The 14992-nt window shown below is 29.3% G+C and overlaps 1 protein-coding gene across 3 annotated transcripts; it reads right to left on the bottom strand.

Annotated features, from left to right (window-relative positions):
• Window positions 1-9523: 9523 nt before the first annotated feature.
• Window positions 9524-12713, bottom strand: LOC111292057 (protein neprosin-like). 3 transcript variants are annotated; one of them, XM_089766815.1, is made up of 8 exons: window positions 12631-12713; window positions 12389-12562; window positions 12096-12182; window positions 11752-11994; window positions 10952-11116; window positions 10797-10850; window positions 10540-10686; window positions 9524-10147 (listed from the first exon to the last, which is right to left on the bottom strand). In XM_089766815.1, the coding sequence occupies exons 2-8, from the start codon at window positions 12524-12526 to the stop codon at window positions 9770-9772; spliced, it is 1212 nt and encodes a 403-aa protein (XP_089622941.1). In that variant the 5' UTR covers window positions 12527-12562; window positions 12631-12713; the 3' UTR covers window positions 9524-9769. The 3 variants fall into 3 exon arrangements, with proteins under 3 accessions (XP_089622941.1, XP_022739978.1, XP_022739979.1); XM_022884243.2 differs by having other exon boundaries at window positions 12389-12713; XM_022884244.2 differs by lacking the exon at window positions 10797-10850 and having other exon boundaries at window positions 12389-12713.
• Between the last annotated feature and the right edge of the window lie 2279 nt (window positions 12714-14992).

Raw genomic sequence — 14992 nt, 5'->3', positions numbered from 1 at the left:
TGAAAAGCCTTCATTATAAAAAATAATAGCAAGATGGCAAATGTTACTTTCTAAATATGACATTATGTATGTGTCCCAAAAGGCAATCAAATGAGGTGTTATTATTGAATTTCTTATATAACATGCTTACGAAGATTATGTGCCTATAACATTTAATTTTTTAGATGAAAACTTAATGTTTGTATTACACATAGATGAATAAGAGCTTAATGAAAATGCATGGAAGATGTATTTTGATGGTGTATCAAATGCTTTGAAGCATGGTATAAGAGTGGTTTTGATAACTTCAAAAGGAGATTACTACTCAATCACTGTAAAAATAAGTTCGATTATACCAATAATGTGGCAGAATATGAAGTATGTGTCATGGACCTTCAAGTTACACTTGAAAGGAAGGCCTATACATTGAAAGTTTATGAAGACTCTACCTTGGTCATATACTAGTTACGAGAAGAATGAAAAATCAAAGATTTAAAGTTGGTTTTATACTAAAAGTAGATATCATAATTGATAAAAAAAATTTAAGAATATTTGGTTTCATCATTTACCATGAGAAAAGAATCATATGGTTGATGCTTTGGCTATATTGGTGGCTATGTTCAAGTTAAATGACAATGCTAAAGTCTAACCCATCAAGTTGAGCTTACGAGAGAAACTGGTTCACTATTCAAATGTTTAGAAGAAGTTGATAGAAAACCATGATATTTTGACATATTACAATATGTCAAGTATCAATAATACCCAAAACATATATCAGATAATAATAAAAGAACTTTAAGAAGACTGTTGATAAGTTTCTTTTCAGATAGGAAAATTTTATATAAGAGAAGTCGAGGCCAAACATTATTGAGATATGTGAATGCCATTGAAGCTAAGAAATTACTTGAAGAAATCCACGAAGGTATTTATGGAACTCATATAAATGGCCATATGATGACTAAGTATATTATAAGAGTAGGATACTATTCGACGACAATGGAAAAGGATTACATCAACTATGCTATAAAATGCCACAACTATTAAATTTATGCAGACAAGATGTAAGTTCCTCTAACATTATTGCATGTTATGTCAACACCTTGGCCTCTCTCTATGTGGAGAATGGATATGATAGGGCCCATTACACTAAAAGCTTTAAATAAACACTAATTCATTTTGTTGGTGATTTACTACTTCACAAAATGGGTAGAAATGGCTTCATATACTAATATGACAAAAATGGTGGTTTGTAAATTCATCAAGTAAGAGATCATATACTGATATGGACTTCCAGAAAGGATCATTTCAGACTATGCTCTTAATTTGAATAACAAAAGGATGAATGAGGTTTGTACTCAGTTTAAAATCAAATACCACAAATCAGTGCCTTATCGTCTGAAGAAGTTGTCAATAAAAACATAAAAAAAATTGTTTAAAAAATGACAAATGTATACAAAGATTGGCACAAAAAGCTATCATTTGCATTACATGCTTATCAAACTTCAATTCGCACATCTATAGGAGCTATACCATTTTCATTGGTTTATGGAATTGAGGCAGTGTTGCCCATTAAAATTAAAATTCTTTCCTTATGCAATCTCTTAGAAGTCAAATTGGAAGAAGCTAAGTAGGTTGGCGCTTGATATGAATAGTTAAATCTCATTGAAAAGAAAAGAATAGCTGCACTTTGCCATGGTCAACTATACCAAAAAAGAATGATACGAACATTTTCGAAAAGTTCAAAGGGCATCAATCAAGGGTTTTTAAAAAAGAATCCATGATGAATTAGTTCATCATTCATCATGATCTAAATATTCATTATATTATTACTTGTTTTCCTTGTTATATCATTTTAGATAATGCATGAAATATTTTTCTTTTTTACTGAAATAACATACACATTTGTTTATCCTTTCTTTGTCCCTTTCATTAAAAAGAGAAATGTGTAATTTGTTACAATTGTCATGAAATTCAAAAAATGATGAATGAGTAACAATGACCATGAAGGACACACACATTATTTTGAAAGAAATTTAAAATGATAAGCAAAATAGTAAAAAACAAAGCTCAATGAGAAAATAGGCTTGTGGGTCATAAAAGTGGTAAACATTGAATATTAGAAATATAGAGAGAAACTTTTTTATCTAAACTTAATTAGCTGTTGGAATACATGAGATTCAAAAAGAAAAAGGAAACATATAATGAAAATTTTCAAAGATTAAAAGAAAATGACATAAAATGGAAACAAAAGAAGATGGTCTCTTCATTTGTATACTGATCATCATTCATTGCATGACATTGCAAAAGTATGAAAATGTCATTCATGCATGCTTATGGCACAACATATATATAGGTCTAGTACAATCCAAGACCAACAAAAAGAAAAGTCAAAATCAGAAAAGATATAAGCCTTTTGTTTAGAATAATCATTCAAACTTCATGGCCTTGGTTTAAGAAAAATCATTCAAACTTCATGACCTCTGTTTAGAGGAAGCATTCAAATACCATAGCTTATGTTTAAAGAAATCATTCAAGTTTCATGCCCTCTGCTTAGTGGAATCTTTTGAATACCATTGCCTATCAGATTTTTAATTTAAAGCTTTATTACCTCTAGTTAGAGGAGTTACTTAAAAGTTTCATTACCTTTGGTTAGAGGAGTTTTCTTAAAATGTCATAGCCTCTGGTTAGATGAGCTCTTTCAAAGTTTTGTAGCCTCTGGTTAGAGAAGTTTTTAATTTTAAACCTCTGTTTAGAGGACTTTTTCAAAATTAGGCATGATTTGTAAGATCAAAAGGCATAATTTATAAGACCTATAAAATTTTAAATTTCAAGTTTTATAGCCTCTGGTTAAAAAAGCTATTTAAAGTGCCATAGCCTCTAGTTAGAGAAGCTTTCTTTAAAGCATTATATGCTCTAGTTAGAGGAGCTCTTTTCAAAGTTTCATAGTCCTAGTTAGAGGAGCTTTTTCTAAAGTCTTATAACCTCTAGTTAGATGAGCTTTCTTTAAAGTGTCATAGCCTTTAGTTAAAAGAGCTTTTTTTTTAAAGTTTCATTGCCTTTGGTTAGATGAACTTTTTTTAAAGTGTCATAGCCTCTAGTTAGAGGAGCTCTTTTCAAAGTTTCAAAACCTCTAGTTAGATGAGCTTTAAAAAAAATTTTTAATTATTTTCAATTGATAGTAACAAAAATGTGGTATGTTTTTGTGTTTTTTTCTTTCAAAAAAGAAAACAGCAAAAAAAAAAGAGAAAGGTGTTTAAGTTTGTAACATTATGTTCATTTGGATAATACTGTTATCATTTCATTTTTGCCCTATTTCTGATTCTCAGTAAGGTGTAAAAAGGGGTAGTTGTAGACACTTATTTTGTTTGAGAAATCAATTTTATCAATTTTACTCTAATCATATGTCAAATTTCTTATTCGGGCCCAATTAAATTTTGGCCCAAATTTAATTTAATTTTTTTTATTTATTTGACTTTAATTTTAGCTTTATTATAATTATAAATTTATTTTATTTTCCCATCATTTCTTTCTTATTTGGCTTTCTTTTTTTTTGGTTTTCTTTTTGGGTTTTGTCCCAGAGTTTTTCATGCATTAAATGCACTGTTCAATTCTACGACAAAAATTTTAAAGGATGGATTTTGGTTGAGAAAGTCATTGGTGCCACCATTTTCTCCTAATCGAGTACAAGATATTTCATCTTGAAATCCTGAAAAATCTAAGATTTGATCTTCAAACAGCTCTATAAATAAAGCCAATTTCTGCAAGCAAAAAAAAAAAAAAAATAGAGAGGAATTTTTTTAGGAAACTATTGGATTTTGTAACAAAAAAAAAAAAACACACACACACACACACATGCACAAAAAAAGGGGAAAAAATCACATCCTCAAAGTAAGAACCCCCAATAAAAAAAAGTTTTTGTTTGTAAAAACAAAACAAAAAAATATTTTTTAGTTGAAATTGAAAACATTAATCTAGGAGGTTTGGGATTTTTTTTTTGAAAAATCTAATTTGGAAAAAGTGTTTAGAAGATAAAATGGAGAAATCTAGAATTTATTTTGAATTTTTGAAAAAATTTTTAGGTCGCCAGAATCTAGAAAAGCTTGAGTTTTTTTACAGCCAGTCAAATTTTTTTACCACCAAAAATTGGTAATCCAATCAGGAACTATCAATTGTTGAATTTTTTTGCCCATTTGAAGATCTTGGGCACCAGTGGACGACAGCAATTGATCAAAATTTGGAAATAGTGGTGACTGGCAGAAAATGTTTGTTTTAGAGAAAAAGGCCTAAATTTTTAGAGAGAGAGAGAGGAAACAAAAAATAAAATAAAAAACATAACCGTTTATAGGCCTACCAACGATGTCATTTTGGAGCCAGGACCCATGGAGCGACCAACCAACTCGCGCGCCAACCCGACCCATTTGGTGAGATTTCTTTTTTTCATTTTTATTTTATTTATTTGTTTGTTAGATTTTTAATCATTTTTTATTTAAACAAAAATAATAATAATCAATAATTATTACAAGTGATAATTTTAATATAAAATTAAGAGTAAACAATAACTCTTAATCTAAAATAAATCCTAAAAAAAACAACATTTATTAAGGAAAATGAAAAGAGTTCATTTCCCTTTGATTTTTACAAATAAAAATATATAAAAAATATTTTTTTGAATTTCACTAAATTGTTAGGATGATTCAAGAAATTACTTTTATTATAAAAAATATAAATAAAAAATTACTTATTTAAATAATTTTTTTAAAAAATGCAATCTTTAAAGAAAATCAAAATAGTTTAATTTTCTTTAATTAATGCAAGTAATATTATTTTTTACTACAATAAAATTTGTTTCAATAAGAAAAAATGAATAATAAAAATAAATAAAAATAAAAGTGTTTGTTTAGAAACATATATTTTTAAATTTAACCAAAGAATTGGGATAATCCAAAAAGTTATTTTCACTAAATAAATATTTATTTAAATAATTATAAAAAAAATAAACAATAAAAAAATAAAAAGTGTTTGTTTAAATGAATTTTTTTAATCATTACCGAAAATATATATTTGAATTTCACCAAAAAGTTGGGATAGTTTGAAAAAGTTATTTTTACTAAAAAGGGATTTATTTAAATAATAAGAAAAAGATGAAAATAATAAATAGAAAGTAATAACAAAAAATAGGAAAAAACAATAACAATAAAAATTAAATAAATTATTTATTTAAATATCTCAAGTAAGAATTTTAAGGAAAATTGAAAAAGCTTCATTTTTCTTAATTATCACCAAAAGAAAGGAATTTTCAGAATCTCGCTAAAAAGTTAGGATGATCCTAAAATCAATTTAATGATTTTTGGATTTTGCCAAAGAGTCAAAAAATTCTAAAAATTGAAAAATCCTAAAAATAAATTAAAAAATTAAATTTTGGATTTCACCAAAGAGTCGATATAATCATAAAATCAGTTATAATAAATAAATAAAATATCCTATAATGAAATTTTGAGAATTTTGTGAATGATCAATTTTTTTGAAATTTTTTCTAAATAAAGATTTTCTATAAATTCCGCCAAAGCATTGGAGAATTTATAAAATATGAAAATAATAATAATAATAATAATAATAATAATAATTTCACAACAAAAAATGTTTTTTATAAATAAACTTTAGGAAATTAATTTTAAATATAAAGAAGATTGTATTGTCAAAATTAAATGATAACACATGTTTAATCGAATAGGTAATATGAGGGTGCTAAAACCTTTCTCATTAGTAACCATACTCTCGGACCCAACCTTAATTTCATAGATTTAAGCGTCTTTTAGTAAATCTTAATTAATTTTAAGATTTATATTAAAAAATGATGTTTTTTTGGGTAGCTAATTACACCTCTACAAAAAAAAGATTGGTGGCGACTCCATAAATTTTCACCAAGTCTAGCAATCGAGTCCCATAGACAAAAAATTGTTATGACAATTTTAATTTGTTTTAAAGTTATGGAGCCTCTTATGATAGGAGTTTTAATTTCAATTTATTTTTAAAAGTTGTGAAACCTCTGATGAGAGGAGTTTTCATTTCAAATTATTTAAAGAAAAAATTGTTAAGTCTTTGATGCGTCAACTTTTAAGTTTATTGGCACTAGTTTCCAAATTAAAAAAAAAAAAGAAAAAAACATGTGTTTTGGATTGTTGAATCAAACAAAATTGTTTTTTGTATCTTTATTTTATTCCTGATTCTCAATAATGTGTAAACAGGGATAACTATAGGCACCTAATTTTATTCGGATAAATTAGAATAAGTCTCAATTTATATCCTGATTTTAATTTGTTCGATTTGAGTCTGTTTAAGAATTTTAATTGGGTTTAACTTGTTTATTTCATATTGGGCTAAATTAGGACAATGCCTAATCCAATTCAGAGTTGGGCTAGATTTGGGTTGGAGGTGAAAGACCAAATTGAGTCCAAATTGCAACGAGGTCCAAATTTTTTAAAATTTTTATTAATCTAAAAATTTTAAAAAGTAAAAAAAAAATCACAAACAGCTTAGCATGGTGCTTTGCATAGCACCAGCACCCCATAGACTTGCAGCTTTTCCCTTGTTAGATTCCCATCCATTTACCAACCACCATAGCATTGCAATTATGATGTAACCACCATAACCAACAAAAAACCCACTAGTAATGAGATTTCAATCCCAAAAACTAAAGGATTTTATCAAAAAAATTAACACAATAACATTGAGTCAAAATCATTAGAAAGTAGAAGGAATTTTTGGATGAAAACCATTATAGTCTCCTCTATTATCACCCAATACCATTTGGCCATCACCCACCATCCACACCAAATAAGACCACCATTAACAGAACCCCAACACCACTATCAAATTGGCCAATCACTCATACTAATTACCACTATTGACATTTCCCCATAATTTAGCCTAACCTAGCCTCTCATCAAATAGGCCTTTCTCTGGTTATTTCCCAAGTCCCTAAATCACAACACCACCTTTATAAAAAAAGCCCTATCGCCAATAGCCTATTTTTAGACAACAAGAATTCAAAACATTTTTGCTCAAAATCCTTTTATTCCTTAACCTAAAAAAAAATTGTAAAAAAAACCATAAACTAGGCAAGATAGCAACCTAGATCTAAAGCACCCAAACACACAAAAGAAAAGCAACAAAAAAAAAACTTGTTCCCTTTCGATGAACAAGAATCCAAAAAAAAAAAAAGATTCTTGGTTTAGGAGTGCTATAGGTCGTTTCAACCTTTGATTTTTTGTGTAAAAGGAGTTTGGGACATGGAGAAAAACATAGTTTGAGTTTGTAGTGTTTTGGGCACCGAAGGGGAAGGGTTTTTGTTAAAGACCAATGATTTTAGGCTTGAACCTATTCCATTCAAGATTGTTTTAGGCCAAACGGATGTTGGATTTGAGATGAGAGAGTCGAAAGAATTTAATGATGGCTGTTGTGTTTTTTGTTTTTAAAAAGTTGAGAGAGAGTTTTTGGTTTTTTATTGAGAAAAAAAAGGTTAAATTATTTTTTAAAAATTCTATTTTATAGATAAAAAAAAACCTACTTGAGGGTTTATGCGTGGACATAATGTGGATTAAGGGTTAGTATGCTCAACTTAGCTACAGCTTTTGCCAACAACCCTAAACCAATTCAACTTCCACTCTTGAATCGGCCTAAATCGTTCCTAAACTGCTCCTAAACTTTTATAAACCATTCATGAACCACCTGTTAAACCGCATGAATTGCGCTTGGATTACTTGAACCACGTCGAATCTGTCTGAACCACCATTAAACCGTTGACCACCTTTGATCGATCTTTGTGGGTAATTTTTAATTATTTTTTATTTTTAATATATATTTGTTGTGCATTTATCTATGCATATTTAAATTCTAAATTTTTAAAATAAGTATATATTAAAAAGGCAAGTGCTAAGCTTTTTTCTTACAAAAAAATAATAATAATAAAATATAAAGAATGAAAACTTTTCAAGGATGAGATATTAAAGAAATTTGAGTAGTGATTTTTTAAAAAATTTCTTGGTGAGAATATTTTTCTAAAATGTTACCAAAGTATTGGGGTATTTAAAAATATATTCAACACAAAAATATTTTCTTACTTTTTTTAATTAAAAAATAAAAGATTAAAAAAAGGGTTTCATATAATAATGTATAAATATTAATTGCATTAATTAATTAAAAATACGAATATCCGATGATGAGATTTTAAAAAAATTTGCATAGTGATTCCTACAAAATCTCTATGTGAGAAAAGTGTTTTTTAAATATTACGAACATATTAGAGTATTTATAAAAAAACTTCAATGTAAAAAATTTACTTTTTCTTTATTAAAAATGCGAAAATGATCAAAAATAATAAGAAAAAGGAAAATTAATAAACAAATTATTCTCTATAAAAGAGAATAAATATTTTATAAATAAAATAAAATGAAAGGTAGATACATAAATAATTGGTACATACCTCATTGTGCTTTATTATTTGCTTTGCATCTATATCATTCAATCACGGAAAAATAAAAGCAAATCTTAGAAGATGAGATTATAAGAAAATTCAAGTAAAGATTCCTAAAAAATCTCAAAGTGAGTTTTTTTTTTTAAAATGTTACCAATATATTGTAACATTTTAAAAGTTTTTCAATAACAAGATTCTAATTTATTTTTTCTAAATAAAAATGGAATAATATTTTTTAAAAAAATTTAAAAAATAGAAAATTTTGTAAAAATGGTGAAATAATAAAAAATAAATAAAAACAAAAAGGCCAAAATTATATAAAAAAAGGAAGGTAAGGAAATTATTTTTAAATATAAAAATTAAGATATTTTATTAAACTAAAGGATAACACATAATTAATTTATGTTATTTTTAAAAAAGATGTTATGGAAGTGTTGATTTTTTTTCATGCATAATTGTATTTTCGAACTCAAATTATTTTTATAAATCTAAAAATTATCTTTTTAATAAATTTTAACTAATTTTAAAATTTTATTAAAAAATAAATTTTAATAAATAATAAATCGTACTTCAAAAAATTAACGATGACTCATCGCGTTTTTAAAATTCGTCTTACCCCCAAATTGTTACCAGGCCATCTTAATCATTTCATTAAATTACTTTATTGATAATTGAAAAAAAAGATATTCACGTGAAACGCAAATCGAATATTCACGTGGCGTGCTATGTAATTTACAATTTGGATATTACGCTTATTTTAACAAAATAATTTGACAAAAAGATCAAACCTTAACCATTTAAAAAAGTTACGGATCAAATAAATCAATTCAAAAATTAAGAACTAAAATAGAATCGAAATAAAAAGTTAATAACCATACCCGTTTGTTTGAATTTGACATGAAATTGATTTGATCCCTACAAGAAATATTAACTTCATTTCACGTTGATGAGTTTGGGCATTGGTACGATGCCTTGAGCTTTATTTGTTTGTACGTACAATTAAACTCAACTTTAATTGAGCTGTTTAAGAACAATTCGGCTTGGATACATTCTGACAGCAGCCCAAGAAAGTAGAAAACCAGCAACAATTCAAAATATACTCTCATATGTCCAAACAAAGAATATCTGCTAGGAATACCTCCCTGCCTCACAACAAATTTTAGGCTGAGTTTATAACCTTGTATTGCTACAATCTAGAGGTGAAAACATGATTCACAAATTTACAAGTCTAACTTTAAGGGCATGCACGTGGATTGATGAATGTTCTTTTCTAAACATTTCATGGTTACCTGACTTTCTTGTCTAAGCTTTAAATGATCAGGGGCAGTCAGGGCTTCGACCAGGACCACCATAGTAAAAGTAGCTGCCCCAATTGCCACCCTTGCCAATTTGCACATCATAGCAGTTGGATTGCTCAGTGAAAGTGCCAATGTCTTTAGGAACCCTGAGATTATTGGATCCATCAACAATTTGAATATTCTTAAAGTAACTAGCTTTCCCAAAACCTTCTTTGGGGAAATGGCCACTACCCATTTGGGTGGAAGTATGCTGTCCATCTGATTCCGAGTTTACAACCTCTCCTCCCCACTCAATCATGGAGGCACTGTCGGACAGGTAGGAAAAGAGGAAGGCTGGCCAGTAACCTAGCACATAGTCATTACCAAATTGCATCCACCAGTTCCCCTCGTTTGGGTCCTGCAGCCGCATATTCATCCAATTGTGCACATCTTTAAAATCATTTGGAGATAAATACATGCATGGACGTAAAACATTTTCTGCGTCTCTAGTCTATAATTAATATGAACATAATTAATAAATAGTGAATTCATCATTACACACACACACACACACACACACACACATATATATATATATATTTGAGATTACGACTGGGCTAAAAGTTTAATACTCTACAAATGAGCTAAAAGTATCTATATCTTGTGAGTAGTAAGATTGCCCAACAAAAGCTTGAGCATTTCTCTATCATAATTTGGTGAAGTGTATGTTTTCCTTTTTATTTCCACACACTGCTATTTGACGTTATTCATTTATGAAATCCCTGCTAATGTTTTATGGTAGCTTCTTACCTTCCACATAAGTAAGCTTATATCATATTGGGAACCATGATAACCAGAAACAGGATAGATGGTAGCACCCATGGCTATTTCATTGTTGATTTGAATGAAGCCTGAGCAGAGGAGATTATAGCAACCAGTGGCTTGATATGCATCACTCTGTTGTATTAATTTCCCAGAAATGGAAAAAGAGAAATAAAATTAAAAAAAAGAAACAGTTAGACAACAGTTAAATAAATTGCATAATGAATTGTGCCATGGAGTCTTACAGTCCAATAAGTGAAGAGTCTAGTGCGGTTATCTCCATATAAATCTGGACTCACCTATTAAATTAGACAGAAGAGAAGACAGAGGCCAATGAGTTAAATATTGGGTCTAAAACCGTTGGCATTAGAGAAAAATAATGGACATTGTTGTTAGGTACCTGCCAACCTGCTTCAATGCTATTGAGATCTTCGCCAAAAGAACCTCCCAAGATCCAGATTTGGGACAAGCTGAATTCATTAGATTGCTGTATTTTGGGTTCCCAAACGTTTATGGTTGCCTTAGCTCCATAATACTTATCTCCATCCACATAAGCTATTGCATGCTAGAGGCTCCAAAGACACGGGAAAAAAAACATATATAGCACGTATCAATTGAAGATCAAGAATCAATTTTCGTGTTTACCATTTTTATATCCGTCAAAGAGTTGTTATTGATCAAATTCAAGTACATTGATAGTAGTTTCCATGTTCAGGAGGATTAGAACATAAAGTAGCTGGACAAGTAGTAGTATAAAACTGGTGCTTTCGCAATAATTAAGGCTTTGCCTACGGGGCAGAACCAGATGGACGCATAGGGTGTAAATAGACACTCCAAAATTAGGAAAAATAAGAAAGTTTGAATGAATTTTTTTTTTTTTTTTGGAAACTATCAAAATTGTCTTTTGAACATCCTCAAAGAGCAAAAACAAGAAAAGAAAAAAAATTTTTCTGAAAACTCTCAAAATTTTCTCCTCAACACCCTTAAATAACCAAAAAACAAGTAAATTTGAAGAAATTTTGGGAACATCTCAAAAATTTCCCATCTACACTTTTTCATTATATAAAATTGATAAATCCAGTCGCCTTTTTTGTATATATTATAAGTGTATACAAAAACAATTTCTGAATCGACCACTATGCCTAACCGTTACATATATCTTTCCTTGAGAAAATTGTGAATGTGCAGTAACAGTACTACCTGATGGCCACTTTGACTGATGAGGTCAGGAGCTGCAGACCTTGGTTGAGGGATGGTTATGTGCTTCTTTTTACCAAATGCTTTGATAGAGCTTGCTCTTAACAAATCATCTTTTTTAGTTCTTCTTACGGGAATTGTTCCCTCTGGACACCTTCCATTCAAGTGCCACAGCTGTGTAATGGTCCTTGATGATGAAACCTTGTTTTGAGCAAAAATACCTTCTGGGTGAAAATTTGGTGTCATCTGTATTAACATAAAAGGGAATAGACGACCTTTAGAAGACCGTGTAAGAAATGCTTTAAACGTAATCTTCATAAATCAAAGGTTAAAGAAGAGTAATCCACCTGAATTGTATGGTTTTTGAGTAAAGGATGATCAAAAGATGGTTGATGGGTGATTTTGATGCAGTCGATTATATCTCCGTCTGGGCTCTGTTTAAGGCATACATACACACGCAGTTGCTTAACAAATGGGAATCATTTTAGTAATAAATTTTATCAGACAAAGGGCAGGCACAAGCGAACAAGTGGCAAGGAAGAGATAGAAACTGAATAATTAATAGAAGAAACTGAATTCTATTATATGAAAAGATAACTTAGAGTAGTTTATATAGGCAGCGGAGTAACCGAATTCTGACCTTGATAGATTTAACAGCAGGCTTGTTCAAGAGCTTCAACTGGGTTTGAACCTCCAGATCTTGAGTAGATGAGCTGCTGCTTCTGCTAGCTGTAGTGGGTGTCATCTCTATAAAAAAAACCAACAAGATGCACAACATGAGCAAGAACCTGCTCTTCTCTCTGCTCAGAAAACACTGCATCCCCATAGTCATTAGCACCGAAAAAAAAAAAAAAAAAGGTAAAGATGGCTTCCAGCTAGTACCCTAGAGGTTAAGGCAAGAAGAAAGCAATGAAATAAAAGCTTGGGGATATTGGGGATGAGCTTGACATTGAACTGTATATCCTGCACAATCCTCCACCAACCTTGGCTATTATAAAACAGACGAATCTTTTTAAGACAAAAACACAAGGGTCCTAGCTAGCTATTTTTTCCACAAGAATTCAAGCCAACCGCCGACGCCTCTCTCACTCACTAGTCTTTGCTAAAAAGGATGGGTGAAATGACGAAGATGGATAAATTGACAAGAAGAGACGGTTATTTTTGGTTGTTAGAAAGAAAGAAAGGAGATACACATGATCCATGTAATTGTCTTTCTTTTTTTTACTATGATACCTCTTTCTTGGTGTTCCACTAGTAATAGTTTTCAGTGGGGTGTGCCGTGAGCATAAGGTTTGTTTTGTCCTCATTCGAAACGAGACAGACTTTTTAGCAAGCGACACAGTTTTTTGTCCACTAATTCACGTGAATCTACATATTCCTCTCCTCTATTTCCAAAAAAAAAAAGCTACTAAAATCCAAAATAAACAATGGCTTTGTATTCAGAGTAATGACAAAACGATATCAAAGTCTAACCATTTTTTATCATCTATTACCCATTCAATTCTTTAGAACCTAGCATGCTCACAATTATCATTTCTGTAAGCTTTTATGGTAATAGGTTATGCACGTGAGGTGAGCATTTGATTTGATGATGGATATGTTTATTTTCAGTTTAAAGCACTGCCTAATTATTTCAGAATCGAGAAAAGAAAAGTTTCATATATATATATATATATATATATATATATATATATAGAGAGAGAGAGAGAGAGAGAGAGAGAAATAGATTACAATTTTATATGAGAAAATAAATCAAAATTAAACATAGTTAGTAATAAAAACTTGTGTATATAGCAGTGAGGATGGTAACCAGTGAATAAAAAAAGAAAAAAAAAAGGCCAAAGGAATAGCTTTAGGGTTTTAACCTTGTACATATGAAAAAGTGTTTCAAGGATCGAAGACAACCGAATGACACACACAACCCACTTCAATTATAAGCACTAAGTGGAGCCCTTGTGCAAGACGTACAAAATTTGTAGTGCACCACTAAATACTAAAACTATTGGCTTTAACTAATTTAGTTGACAAAATCTTTGGACACTTAGCTATTTTATGATCAACTTAAACATCATTTCTTACTTTGTTTATATGATTTATATCTGTTAATTTATTAACTGTTCAATTTTCTTAAACATAATTTCGTATAGTTTTATAACCTATCATTCAATTTCATGCTCTCTATATATAGGTTCATTGTGTAAAATTTCAATTTCATTAAAATCTCGTAGATGGTTTTCGACTTCACAAAAATTTCAATCATATATATTATAAACATTCTAAATTTTCTATCCATTGATGTAATATATATAGATTTGAAATTCACTTGAGATTTTACTTGCATGATAAGTATATATGAATTTGTTGTCAAAATAAAAAATTAGTTTGTTTATATTATTCATTCAAGTGTAAGAATTAATAAGGTTTACGTTGATATAGCTTGAAAACTTTTCTTAATATATATTAGTATTTAAGAGCAGAAAAGCCCGAAAGGAAGCATCAGATGAGAAGCTTTCACGTATAACTATTAATATTTTATTATAATAATATTACAAAATTAGAAAAAAAATAAAATTTGTTTTTATAAAAGAAATATTAAGATTTTCAATAATCATATAATCTATTAATAAAATATTAAATTTTTAGTTTTAATTATTAAAATTTAAATTTGAAACTTTAAATAAAATAATATTGAGATTTTATGGGAAGGAAAAAGGGTTGAGATCTATTTCAATTTCTACATGAAATTGAAATAGAAAAAGATGTAAACGAAGAATAGCAAGACTTGTCGCAAGAGGCAATACTTACAAGAAGCAAGTTGGAGATAGAGATAAGAGCAAAATTGGGGCAAAGGCATTTATTGCTACTTGTCATTATGCTACAATTACAATAGATCCACACAAAAAGCATTACTGCCTCTCCACCTCGCCCTTCCTTTCCCTCCTTATGTGGTTCTTCATTTCCGATTCAAATTGAAAGCTGATAGCCATGGCACATTTTAGGATAAGCAAACTTTGAGACAAAAAAAGAAAAAAACAAAAAAACAAGGGCCAAGTCATGATTTTTTGTCTTTAGAGACCAAACCAATTATTTACTAAAAGGTATGCACTTCACTAAAATTGTATAAATTATCAAAATTTGAATTCAATAAAGGTTATCACATGGAATGCATTTTACCTTCAATTCTTTTTATTATAGTGTTATATTGTTCAATTATAATAAAAAATATATTATTTAAGGGTCCGCC

This window comes from Durio zibethinus, chromosome 10, assembly GCF_047325235.1.
Source record: "Durio zibethinus cultivar Kanyao isolate XHJ-2024 chromosome 10, ASM4732523v1, whole genome shotgun sequence".
NCBI lineage: Eukaryota > Viridiplantae > Streptophyta > Magnoliopsida > Malvales > Malvaceae > Durio > Durio zibethinus.
This window is presented reverse-complemented; position numbering and strand designations above follow the sequence as displayed.

Excerpts from the sequence above, each read along its gene's own strand:
- LOC111292057 (XM_022884243.2), bottom strand. The coding sequence starts at position 12,580 with ATGACTATGGGGATGCAGTGTTTTCTGAGCAGAGAGAAGAGCAGGTTC. Across the intron at positions 12,183-12,388 it reads CTGCTGTTAAATCTATCAAG|AGCCCAGACGGAGATATAAT; the intron begins GTCAGAATTCGG and ends TGCCTTAAACAG. Across the intron at positions 10,687-10,796 it reads GACTCTTCACTTATTGGACT|AGTGATGCATATCAAGCCAC; the intron begins GTAAGACTCCAT and ends TTAATACAACAG.